Source organism: Letharia lupina, assembly GCF_014066315.1.
Source record: "Letharia lupina isolate WasteWater1 chromosome Unknown contig_11, whole genome shotgun sequence".
NCBI classification, from domain to species: domain Eukaryota; kingdom Fungi; phylum Ascomycota; class Lecanoromycetes; order Lecanorales; family Parmeliaceae; genus Letharia; species Letharia lupina.
Window position 1 is genome coordinate 13,673 of NW_023502980.1, and position 12,663 is coordinate 26,335.

General features: G+C 48.0%; 4 protein-coding genes across 4 annotated transcripts; 1 reads left to right on the forward strand and 3 right to left on the reverse strand.

Moving 5' to 3' along the window:
* Positions 1–2: 2 nt before the first annotated feature.
* HO133_000599 (uncharacterized protein) lies at positions 3–487 on the reverse strand (the record flags this gene model as incomplete). The annotated part of the gene is made up of 2 exons (XM_037291538.1): positions 3–191; positions 332–487. 2 exons carry the CDS (start codon positions 485–487, stop codon positions 3–5), a joined length of 345 nt encoding a protein of 114 aa, XP_037151900.1.
* A 2,006-nt stretch (positions 488–2,493) lies between these two features.
* Positions 2,494–3,959, forward strand: HO133_000600 (uncharacterized protein; the record flags this gene model as incomplete). The annotated part of the gene is made up of 3 exons (XM_037291539.1): positions 2,494–3,659; positions 3,715–3,822; positions 3,875–3,959. The coding sequence occupies 3 exons, from the start codon at positions 2,494–2,496 to the stop codon at positions 3,957–3,959; spliced, it is 1,359 nt and encodes a 452-aa protein (XP_037151901.1).
* Positions 3,960–9,004: 5,045 nt separating this feature from the next.
* On the reverse strand, positions 9,005–10,045 carry HO133_000601 (uncharacterized protein; the record flags this gene model as incomplete). The annotated part of the gene is made up of 3 exons (XM_037291540.1): positions 9,005–9,543; positions 9,601–9,696; positions 9,793–10,045. The coding sequence occupies 3 exons, from the start codon at positions 10,043–10,045 to the stop codon at positions 9,005–9,007; spliced, it is 888 nt and encodes a 295-aa protein (XP_037151902.1).
* A 1,292-nt stretch (positions 10,046–11,337) lies between these two features.
* Positions 11,338–12,310, reverse strand: HO133_000602 (uncharacterized protein; the record flags this gene model as incomplete). Its single annotated transcript, XM_037291541.1, has 3 exons — positions 11,338–11,693; positions 11,743–11,979; positions 12,043–12,310. The coding sequence occupies 3 exons, from the start codon at positions 12,308–12,310 to the stop codon at positions 11,338–11,340; spliced, it is 861 nt and encodes a 286-aa protein (XP_037151903.1).
* Positions 12,311–12,663: the final 353 nt, after the last annotated feature.

The window sequence follows — 12,663 nt, forward strand, 5'->3', positions numbered from 1 at the left end:
ATTTACGCAACCGAAGTCGGACTCTTCTGTACGGTCTCGCTCCCAGTCGAATGTCCTAGGAGATTTGCCTTATCATCACACAACCGTGCCATGTGAATGTCTTTTGAGGAGAGACCTCGGGGCTCATGTGTCGTCCAGTGATAGAACACGGATTTGTAGCTCTGAGGGGAGGCAGTAAGTCTGTTGAATTTCTAGTAAATTGAGCTGAGATAGGTCTTACATTCCTAAGGTCAGGGTGGTGATTGTACAGTTTGGTTTCTACCCCGATGAGAAGTATGAAGTCCTGCACGAGTTTGAGCTAAAAAGCACGATGATGAAGGGAACAACTGACCAAGGCTTTAGCATAAGTGGGGAAGTTGAAGGTCTTTTCAAGACCCTGCTGAGTCTCGTCCAGCGCCCACTTAGATTCAAGAAGAGCAGCGGTCTCTGCCATCAGCCGGTTCCCATCCTCGCCATCTGAAAATCTAGGCTGCACTATACCTGCCATGCTAGAGAAGTGTACTTGAAAGTTGGGGGGTTGTTTGATGCGACGAGCAATCAAATGCAACGCTTGGAATCTCATGAGTAGCCAATTTCGGTCGAGGTTTTTATGTTGTTTTGTATTCACTATTGAATGTTTTGAGGGTGGCAGAGTAGCAGACACGATATGTTCAGTTTATTACAGGAACATGTTGCAAAGTTGGAAGAGGACGAGTCTAAGGGAAGGGTATGACGAAATTTCGACCCGGAAAAAAGGTTTTTCCGACCTATCACTACCACCAACCCTTCCGAATAGAGTCTGAGTACTGAGACTAGAGGACGAGGGTCAAGGGCGATTGTGACGTACGCCAAGGCTTCTGCATTAGTGATCTACAGAGGTACTTTAGTCGAGCATCATGAAATGGCAAGTGGCGAGAAGGTTCCTCTATTCGTCTCATGATACAAGCGGTTGGGAAAATCTGTCGCTTCGCAACGGGTCAAAAGACTATTCACTCTACGCTATGGACAAAGGGCCGGGTCTACCAACCCAAGGCATCAACAACATTTCATGCGCCAATCTTCTCATCACCTCCAAACTTCATGATCCTACTGACCATCACCGGGTTTATAATAGTATCTCATTGCCTGATAGACTCGAATGAGGACTGAAGAGATCCCGACGATAGTGCTAGGCAGCCAATTTCGACATCCATACTGTACAAGCAGCCGTTCACCGAGACGTTTCCAAAATGCCGCCGCAATTCAAGCCACCTACCCAGCGTACTTGTGAGACACCGCATTTCCTGAATCAGTAAGCCTAACCCAATCTTGAAGCACCAGCGCCCACCTCCCTGCAAGGGTATGTTTGGTCAATACAGGAATCTCCACATGTAGACGCAGGAAAGCCGGCAAGGTTGCAATACTGATAGCCTATGCTAGCGGCGGCGCTACTAGGGCTTTTTCTCTGTTCCATATAATGTAGAGCTCCGCGACGCTTGGAGGATAGGTAACTATAGCCTCAACTGACTCAGGTCTGTCTGCCACATTTGCAAGAATTCCTCTTCCTACCATGCCAAAATGCTAGATCACAACACAAACATCATAGCCAGCCGGGTATTTTCACTCTTTTGTTCATGACAGCGCTCGTGAATATTTTCTTCAGCTCCGCTCGGACACGCGAGACTCTCAGGGATGGTGGAATTTACCAATAGCTCCTGCAGCTGACCTCAAGAATTGCTCGCCCTGCTTTTGCTTTACTACTTGTTTGTAGTATGAAGAAACGCAAATTGTCATCTGCTCCTTCTACTTCGACAAATACAGCAGCCAGCCAAGATTTGATGACGAGACAGGACGCCATACAGGAACCAGTAGACTCCATACTACCGTATCTGCCATCTGAGAGAGATTATTCATTGCTACTCTTATTGCGCTGTCTTGCGTTCTACTGAGATGATTCGTGATTGGGTGATGGGCGGAGTTAAAGTGTTTAAAAGTCATGAGTGAGGTATCTTGCTCAAGCGTGCTCGGTTACCCCAGGGTCTACGAACTAGGAACGCTAAAGTCACAGCACTCAATGCTGGTTTTGGTTATGCCCAAGAGGCTCGACTCACAAAGATGTTTCTTTTGTACAACGCTGGGTTCCGTATCTTTCTGTACCCTAGTATCTGCAAAAAAGCGAACCGATGTAACGAGTAGCTGCTGCAGATGTTCAGCAAGACATGAGATTTTCAATGGCCGCAACATCAGCAGATTTGTCCTCCATCAAAGTTGAAGAAGGTGATATAGGAAGACACATTGACAGACCACACTGAAATCATACCATGGATAAGTTCGTACTGTATCGCATTTTCAGCGGTCGACACGTCTTCGCGTCGCCTGTTGATGTGTTGAAGGCTAGTGGCTTGGCAGGACATATATCTTCCACTACTGCGCGGCATCTTTCTTAGTCAATCAACATCAACATCGCCGTGCCACAAATCGCCCGGAACAACGCCCATCAGCTAAGTGATTCCCACACTGTGAGCTATCAAGGAAATGGCGTACGTCGCGCAGAACTCCGGAGCAGAAGGAAGCGGTTTCGAGTATCCACCCGTGCCCAACGCGTATCCCGATCCGTACTCGACTTTCGACACCATCAACGCGAACAATCTGCATCACGTGCCGGCTCTAAAGGACCGCGCCGAGCCCGAGCCATCTCACGACCATTCTCATGGATACCAAACGATGGCATTTTCCAACCGAGCACCGCCGAATCAGGTCTTCTATCCATATCCTGGATCTGAAGTCCCTCCGCTGAGAAGAATTGCTCCAGCCCCTTCGCCCACGTCATCTCTGGAAAATGGAGTTCCTTCATCTTCCGGATCCATGGATCCTGCTGCCTCATCTGCAGCCGGTACAAACATCAGCTTCGTTTCATACTCAACTAAGGACGGCTACAAGAAGAGGTCGCGCGGGACTACGGGAAGCATTGTCTGCGATAAATGTGGTTACAAGTTTACAGTTGCTTCTTCCTTGTCTCGACACAACAAGACTTGCCGTGGCAAGAAACGAGTTAATCATTCAACCTCAACACAACGCAAGACCATCAAGCCCAAGAATGTCAGCATGGCGTCAGTCCACATCATCGATGCCTTGCCAATTACCAAGCCCAGAGGTGCTTCTTCGGAAGAGCGAAGCCAGTTTGTGGAGTCCAAAGCCAACCTCCATGCCATGCCGTTCACCAGTACGGTAGTCGATTATGCGAATTCTGACAATGCAAGCTTGATTCCGGTCCCAAATACAACAGACCCTGATTCCCAGAAGCCATTTTTGATTCAGTCTTATGTTCCGCAAGGCCCGGACACGTCTGCGGATCACAAAACTTTCTTCTGCGACATCTGTCCCGGAACATTCGCACGTCGAGACATACTGCAAGTACACAAGGCCAGAATCCATGGCTTGACAGAGATTCCTTATATGCCAGAATCAGGAAACATTGATAGACCTCGGTATCTTACTGGTGTGACCTTCAATACAGCCAATAAACACTCACGTCTAGCATTCAAGACCTTCGAAGGCGGAGGACTATCAAGCAGCCCGTGCCAGCCTTGCACCTTGGATGGCCTAGAATGTATTGTCAACCCATTCTCTTCGTCGAAGTGTTCTTACTGCAATCACCGAGACAATGGCAGACCTTGTGGTGCCGCTGGTGTCAAGTATCTGTAAGTCATCAGAGACAATTATGGCATTTTTGTCTTCCTCCTGACCTCTGTTTAGTCAACCTCGAAGGACTGCCGATTATCAGAACTCATTCGTAGCAAACCAGCCAGACTTTCAGGCGGTATACGAAGAACAACTGACAGCAAAGATCACGGATCGGGCAGTGTACAGAATTTCGAATCTATTCATGTTTGACAACTGCTAACCACTGTAGCAGTGCCCCAATGCAAGACAACATTCTCTTGGATCCCAACACTTTCCCAAACGCCACTTCAGACGGATATGCACCAGTGCCATGCTGAATGGAATGGGAATGGCATGCGTCATTGATGTGGACTGAATGTTGTGGGGCAGGAAATCGTCTTTAACCACTTCTGAATGAGTCAATGATAAGAATGAATGGACGCTCCATTTTCCCAAGAGAAGTCATGTAATCAATGTGGCGTTCTAGCTGACTACCACGTCAATGTTCTCCTAATGCACTTGAGCTTATTGCTCTTTGCGAGAGCGCCTCATAGCAGAGTCTTCAAACGCTCTTTCCGCAATGCCCGCAAACGCAGACATTGTCGCTATCAAGTAGTAAACTGCTCTTTTTTCCGACGTAGGACCGACGGCTTCTCTGACGCTTTCGAAAAGGTTACGTTTATATCGTCGCGGAGAAAGGTCATGAAGGCCCTCACGCTGTGTTTTCTTAGCGTTTTCCGTAAAATGAAGTATTGAACCATGCGAGGTAATACACTTCCAGGACCTGGACATCGGGGTGACCGCCAGGCAAGTCTTTAGGAATGCCATTGACTGCCTCGTTGGTGGCAATCCCGGAACCAAACCTCTAATGTCTATCTAGCAATCGCAACAGATGCTGAACCTGTCCCTTTCTGTAAAGTTCCCAGTCCGAATGGTGAACCATCCGCCTCTACCACGAAGTTGCACTCTCGAAAAGAGCTTTGTTTGTACATATAGCTCGGGATCCTCGACAACACGTAGATCACGGCCTTGAGTTCCAAGGGGATGTTCGGTTCTTTCAGGAAAACTATACTGCTTGACCTCTAGAAGGGTGCCGGACTGAGAATCGAGTAGCGAGACTACTTGCGGGATAGCCTCTGCTCGAGGATACCCAGCTACAGCTACTAGGCCGGCGTGAATGGTTATGAAGACGCCGTACTTAGTAATGCGGGTCCCATCAAGATTAATAAAAACATCGAAGGATGGATCCGTTACTCGGCTGGAGTGTTGATAGCGATTGGGTTGACGAGCGAAAGATTGCCGTTATCATAAGACCGTGGTATTTACAAGGACGATGGCCCCAGCGTGTTGTAGCGTCTGATCCGGCTTGCAGTTGAGATGCTTCCCACAATCCCCGGCAGATGAGACCTTGTTCCACTGATATAGATATATCCAACCACTTCTGAGTGCCAAGCGAGATGAATCTTGACAGATGTAAAACTACGTTCCGCCATATGCTTGACCCCATTATACAGACCCCACATTGCGAAGCGAACTTCCACCTTTCCGCCGGGTCTGGTAGCCTGGGATAGGATAGTAACATCTGTGTAACCAGGCCAAGACCAAGTGCTTTGGTGAGTATGGTCCTCGAAGGGTATTGCGAAAGTCTAGCCAGTGTCTTGAGGCCGTTCATATAGGTGGATTTGTCGGAAGAGGTCCTCGCCTGTGTCCTCCACTAAGCCGGTAAAGTGCGGATCGATTTCAGGACTAGACTCCAACGTTGTGAGATTCCGGAGACTGAAGGAGCCATTCTGATTGGGAGAGAAATTGAGAGGTCGAAGGACTTGAGGTTTGAGTCCGGATAGAGGATCGTAAGAGAGGGTGTACCGTTGGTCGCTTGTTGTTCGAAAGCTGTCACGATGGCGTTCAGCTGGCAGTGTGCTGGCACGCCGACCGTGGGAGGTTGATTGTCTACGGCCCAGGGGTTAAAGAAAATGTTGACTACGATGCCGACGGGGTTGACGAGAGTCAGGGCTGGCTTGATTATTCTGTCGTCAAACTGGGCGGAGTATTAAAGAGAGCACTCTAGAAAATCTGATGAATGGGACATATAGCTTACGTCGATATCGTAGGTGATTGCTTTCGAGCTGGCCGATGAGGTTTTGGTCGAGGTGGATGATATTTTGGTGAAGACGGTCGTTGGTATTGTTGTTGTCTTCGGTATGCTAGTGGCGGTTTCGGACGAGCTGATCGAGGCCTTAAACTGAGTGGTGGACATACGAGTAGGGTTTGTGCTTGGAGCACCGGTCGTAAATTCAATCAGGGCTATGCATGACACCAAGAGGACTGTGGGGAACTTCGTTTTGCAGAGGAAAATCTTTGAGCAGGATTGTCGCGCTGTTACTCTTGAAAGTACGTGTTGGATGGGGAGTCCATTTTTTATAGCCATTTGGGTCCAGCAGAACGGAACGATACTAATTAGAAGACAGTATACTACAAAGTCATGACGCTGTGGACCTTGGTAGATGACGTTCAATAAGAGGTAAGGCTGCACTAACAAATATGAGAGGTTGAATCTCCACATGTCGGTCCTGGCGGTAGTTTCGTAAGAGTGGTGAAACAGCAGCACTTCCTACAGACCTCGATAGTGTCGGACATCATTTCCAGCCCATGATATGGTGAAGAAAGGAGGAGCTAAGCTCCACGTCAAAAACCACTAATTGTTTTGGTGTCAGCTCATGATGTTGCCTGGATTCCTAGTCTGGACTAAAATGGTCGAGTCCGGCATCTGCACCAGACCAGGCCTCCAGGCTAGATGTCTGAACCAATGGTGGTCTCGGTCGCGAAACCCTGAGCATCGCCGAGACCAAGGCGCCCGTTGGTTTGAATTTCAGTTTGAAGCCTCAGACTAGTCCAGACTGAAGCTATAGAGTCCGTAGTCTGTCCTGGGCCTTTGAAGTGTAATCTCACAATGACTCGCGGACCTTGAGACTAGAACAAGTTCAGATTAATGGTGCGCTATCCCGTTTCAAACCGCTGGACGCCTGTTACCAGTCCGAGATACTCGGCAGAGATCATTTCTCCGCGGAGTCGAGAAGATGGTACTGATCTAGAAACGCCGACAACAGAGGATGGAATTAGAGCTCATATGTGCTCGAAAACGGACCTTGTGATTGACTTATCCAATGCACGACTAGTACGTGCATTTGGTGAGATCGCTGTTAGGTTTCAGAGCACACTGCATGCTGCATCCCAGATACTCTTAGGCGCTTATTGCCCATGGCGGAAGGGGGAAGTCGCCGATTCCGATGATGATTCGTGGTGTGCTGCGCCTCAGCGGGGACGTATGTAGTGATCGAGATACCATGAGCACATAGCTCTAGATTGGATGAGATGGTCTTCTACTGATTTTTCTTCTTTCGTGTTCCAAGACATCAAGTTGCTTGAACAATTGTCGTTAGGCTTGTAAGGTTGAATATGGCAAGGGCGCGCGCGCTCCACCAGCTCTTTAATTTGATTCTGACGCGTATTGTCCTAACCCATTTCGTATCTACCCAGAGTTGCAACAACTACTCATAAAACCTCCCGAAGCATCCGAGTATAGAAAGTTGTAGACACGTTTGGTACAATGTTGGATTATACAAATGGTATATGCGGGTTACTCTTGTACTTGCCCTTCAGTGTACTTGCTAAAAAGAATTGCGAACCTCCCTTTCATGAGCACGAATCGAGGACTCACAATGAAGGGAACTTGACTTATCACATGAAATATATAATTATCGAAGTGCGACTGGCAGCTGGCTATTGGATATTCTGCGTAGTTCGTACTAGTGCAATTGCCAAGGCAGTCGCGGAAATTGGTGTTTTAGCGTGTGCAGAAAACGTTGGAATACTTGGCACTGAGATTATCACACACACACCACCAAAAGTAGTACTAAATAGATGAATCTTCTCCCATATCGCATTCTACCACCTTTTTTATTATATTTAAAGCTTCTATATATCTCGTTTAATTAATTTCTATTATTTCGAAATACCTCTTATAACGATTAAGTATAGTACTATAGAAGACTATATCTTTAAAATAGATATAAGAGAGTTAAATAAAGCTCTTAATAAGTGCGATATTTAGAGAGATTTTAAAGACTAAACTATATTTACTATTATTACTATTACTTTAGAGTTATTAAGACTTTCATCTATCGCTATTAAAGCTTAAATATCTTTAAATCTATTTTAAAGCCTCTAATTAAAGTATTAAAAACTCTTAATTATATAGTAATACGATATATAGTAGATATAGAATTCTTTATTACTTTCAGATACTTAATTATCTGTATATTTATATCATCGATAGTAAGAGAGAAAACCTCTGACTACGTCGATTAGGAGGTATTTCGAAATACTAAGGCAAAATACTAAGGATCGGCTAAGCGAGATATATAGAAGCTTTAAATATAATGAGGAAGGTGGTAGAATGCGATATGGGAGAAGATTCATCTATTCAGTATTACTTTTGGTGGTGTGTGTGTGATAATCTCAGTGCCAAGTATTCCAACGTTTTCTGCACACGCTAATTTCCGTTGCCGAGGTTTCGGCACTCAGCAGAACATGTAACCTCAAGGTCGCTCCTACGGCGTGCAGAGACGAGCGCTTCCTACGCTGCACGCACAACTCTGACTGCAAGGGCAAAGGCCGGGTAACAATACCCTGGCAGCCTACAAAAACGCTGCCACAAACGCCAGCACTGTCTCTCCTCCCGCCATCGCAGGCGGTGTGTTCATCGATACGACCAACAATTCTATTTCAACCTCGTCAACGTCATCTACCATCAGTCCCACATCTTCAACAATGGCGTAGGCGGAGTAAATGTGAGTTGTAAGATACCTGGCGTCGTTACCCAACGCCTCCCTGCTGGCGGATTTAATTGCAACATTCAATGTCAACCCCGATTTTCCTCTCGCGTCATGTTCAGACCAAGGCCCGTGATTAATATCGTTCATTACTAGCCAGAATTTCGAAATTCCAAGCGGAACGGTCTACTGTTGTTCCACATCTGCAGAACATGACATCTACGAGAAAGGAAAGGTCCCGAGCAAAGATCGCCTCACGAGAAATAAGCCGGGCAAAACATTCATATTGGTAATCAACCAGAAAAACAACTCTCTCCTCAGCATTTGGAAAGTTGTGACTTATAACAGCAAAAAAGAACCTAGTCTTCGTTAGTTTAGGCAGCGGCACCTTTAAGTGTCTCTGTCGCCGGGTCGCCCTGACGAGAAAATGTCTTTAACCTCTCAATTCTGCAAAATTAGAGGACTTATGATGAACATTTGCTGCACCTTCATCTACAATTAAGACCGCTCGCATGATCTGGCATGAATAACAAAAGTAAACCCCCCTAAACTTAGGAGCCTAGCCGACAGTCCTTACTCGTATCAAACTCAACCCGCTCAATAACACCCACAGCATCCGATAACGCCACATTTGGCGGCCCCCCAGACCCACGTGCCATGACCCTCGAACTTCCACCAACCCTCACCACCTCACTATTGTTCAAACGCTTCGTGCACACTCCCCCTCTCACCAGCAAATCCCCCGCCTTCCTCTGCTCAACCTCGATCGTATCAAACTGATGCAACATATCACGCCACTTAGGCTCGACGACGCCGAATCCACCGGGAACGTTCAAATCGTAAGCCGCCACGACGGTGTTCTGCGCGAGGTCTTCATATATGTTACTCTGCGAATACGGATCCGGCACGTGGGAGTCCTTTGCGTATTCCGCGTGCCAATGTTTGGAGGTAGAGAGGGGATTGTCAGGGTAAGCGCCGAGAAGGTCGAGGGAGTGGCCGGTTTCGTGGATGAAGAGGGTCAGGTCGCGGTTGATGCTTTCGAACATTGCAATGTTGCCGGCCCAGTTGTAGGCGCTAGTAAAGTTGGTGGCTGCGAGATGAGTTAGCTTAGCCAGATACAAAGAGCATTTTGGGGGGGAAGGTTTACGATCAGGTAGGTTGACTATGTGGCGGACCCACTGACGCGCTCGCACTGGGACGCGGCCGAAGAGGTCGATCAAATTTTCGAGAGGATCGGGGCTGTCTATGTGCCGGCACAGAAGCCAAGGATCGTTGGGACACTGTCACCATTAATAAACTGATTGCTGATCTCGGAGAACGCGAACGTTGACACTGGTACCTACATCTTCGTATTGAACGCTGAAAGTCTCCACGTGAGCCACAGACAGGTTGGCGTTCACCGTCATGGTCTTGCAGTCGGAAGGGATCCAGCCAGGGGTCCATTTTTTGTATGAGCTCTTCACTGGGCCCAAATACTCCAGAAGTCCCTTCTGAAGATAGTCCAAACCGGTCTCAAGCGGAGGTTTGTCAAGACGTTGCGTCAGCGCCAGCGTAACCAGAGAGCCCGCCAACCCGATGAACGTGGCACGCATATCCTCTTTTGGAGAAGGAACGGATCCCGACTGACGGCGGAGATTTGTAGTAGAGAAAGAGCGGACCGAGTTGAGCGGCTAGAGGAACACAATGGATCATGTGCGAGACGAGGGAGAAAAGAAATGCTGAATCCAAGTAAAGCAGGATGGATGGAGAGCTTTATCCGGGGACAGCGCAAGCGCGCTTTCCTTTCACACCGTGTAGCAGGATTAGGAACCACTAACGGCGAAGGGTGCTCAAACGTGGCCTCGAACAAGCCTGCCAATCATTCCCAATAACACTCCATCGTTCTATACACTTTGAGTATCACAATTGGAGATTGCAGTCCGACACATACTGAAACCATCGACGGGCAGTACAAGAGGCACTGAAAAGCGCAGCTTGATCAAAGCTTGCCTACCATTGCAATTGACACTCCATGGTCGGACACACTCCGAGTATAACAGCCGAGGCTACAGTCCAACACGTACTGATACCATCAATGCGCAGTCTCCGTCGCAAGTTCAGCAATTCGGAGGTGGCTGGGTTGTCAAGGCAACTTCGAAACTGAGAAGTCTGCGTACCTGCAGTGGAAACCAGTGGCTGTGGTAGCGTGTGGTCACGGAGACAGTTTTAAGTTATCTTAAAATAATGTTACTCCAGCCAGTTGACATTGGAGAATTTTTTCAGTCTGTCTCGCCCTACCATCAACTTGTCTCGTTTGCTCTGCTTTGCGCAAGGGGGCTGCACTCCCGAGCGTCGGCCCGTGAGAAGACCATGGGCAAATGGTGATCTGATTGTAGTCGGAGTCCAATAAGAATGTCTAGGCCACCATCTCAATAGCCGAATTCCCTTGCCAGCTCAAGCCAGTGAGACATACCAGGCATCAAACGTGTGTGGGATGACTTTGGTATAAATAGCTGAAATGAGGAGGCGCCGGCGGCCGCAGGTGGCGAAAGTAAACGATTCGACATCAACCGCGCGTTTCTTTTCTGGTGACACTTCAAAACCAAACAGGTTTTAAGCTGTATGAAGCAACATGAAACTCGCCCAGTCAAATGCTGAAACGTGTCGTTTGAGATCACCAAATTACACCTTTTGTTCTGACATAGCTTCTTAAATACGTTTAGCGCAGGATGCGAAGACTGCTGACATTGGTAAAGGCACAGGATACAGGAGGAAAACCGCAAAGGACCACAAGCGCTATGCGATGTCTCAGTAGATTCAACTATGAGCTTAAGCCTTGCCTCCACAACTTTGAGCGACAAAGTTGCAATCATCGTAGACTAGATGCCCGACAGCTTCTTCCCGATCACAAGAGCGTCTTTCTGAGGTCCCTCAGAGTACTCCTGACTGCACCACCAGCTCCTTTTGTTCCATTTGCGCGTCCGCGCTCTAAATTTGGTGGAACTTGCACATCATCCCACCAATGCGGAAACTCACCTTTGCCTCCCTGACCACTCTCCTGATCCTCGTTCGCCTTCCAGACATAAAAGAACCTGTTGGCGAGGACCCCCCAGAATGGCGAGCCATGAGGCAGCCTACCGGCAGCGGCATCTATCCAATCTAAGAGCACTCTTGAGATCACCTTACTCTGGGCGCCCGGTTCGTAGTCAGTGAGCCGTTCGTTTGAATACACCATGGCCGTAATGAAGGTCGTTCCCGTTGCTATCTCGGTCAGTGTGAGATTATGAGGGAGCGGCGCGGGACAAATTACGTATGTCTAGACTTTCTGGGAACCTAGTGCCCGGCTGCACTATCCAGTCGAGGGTCTGCCGAATAGACAAAGTCCCAACACCTCCCCATGGTGTCTGTTGTGATTCTTCTCTGGCTCCAACACACTCCTCGATAATCCGTCCCACCATATCGCGCATAGTATTGCCGGAAATGTAGACCGCAAAGTTAACCTCTTCCGTGGGTTTTCCCGATGCAGACACTTTGATGCGACACTTTTCTACGAGAATGATCTCTATCAGTATCTGGGTCTTCAAGTCAATTACAACGGACCTTCACTAACCATCGCCTCTTTTAATTGGAAGTTGCGATTGGAATTTCCCTGCGGGACTCGACTCGGGATTGGTAAACCATGGGGACTGGTTGCTGCCACGAGGTAAGAGATCCCAAGTACTTCGACATTTATCCCCGTCGAGCAGGCGCTCTCCCGAGAAGAAACTGGAGCAGCGGACAACATCAGGAGCAATTGGAGCTGGGAAAACGGAAAGACCTCCATTATACGCTGACGCGTTGGTTGCAAGTGAGAAGTTTGATGGTAGTAAGACCGACATGTTGTAGTAGTTTGGTGGACCGATCAGAGCTATGACCATCGTCATGTGCAAACTTGGTCTACCAAATGGAACAGCTGAAGACATGCGCTTAACAGTAGGGTGTCGGCAAGCGGCTTGAAGCGGGCATCTAGTCGTTTGTCGCTTGTTTCTGAAACCTTCAGTAGCGGCGCGATCTGACTCAATACATGCCAAGGACTTGGTCCTGTCATCCTCGAGCGTTATTGCCCACTTGACTCCTTGAGTTTCTGTGTCCAAATGTAAGTAATTGCACTGCCTCAAGTAAACTGCTTATCGGTCAAGCTAAAGCGTCTCCTTTCCAACATGTGAACAAGGTACAGGCCCATACAAGTGTA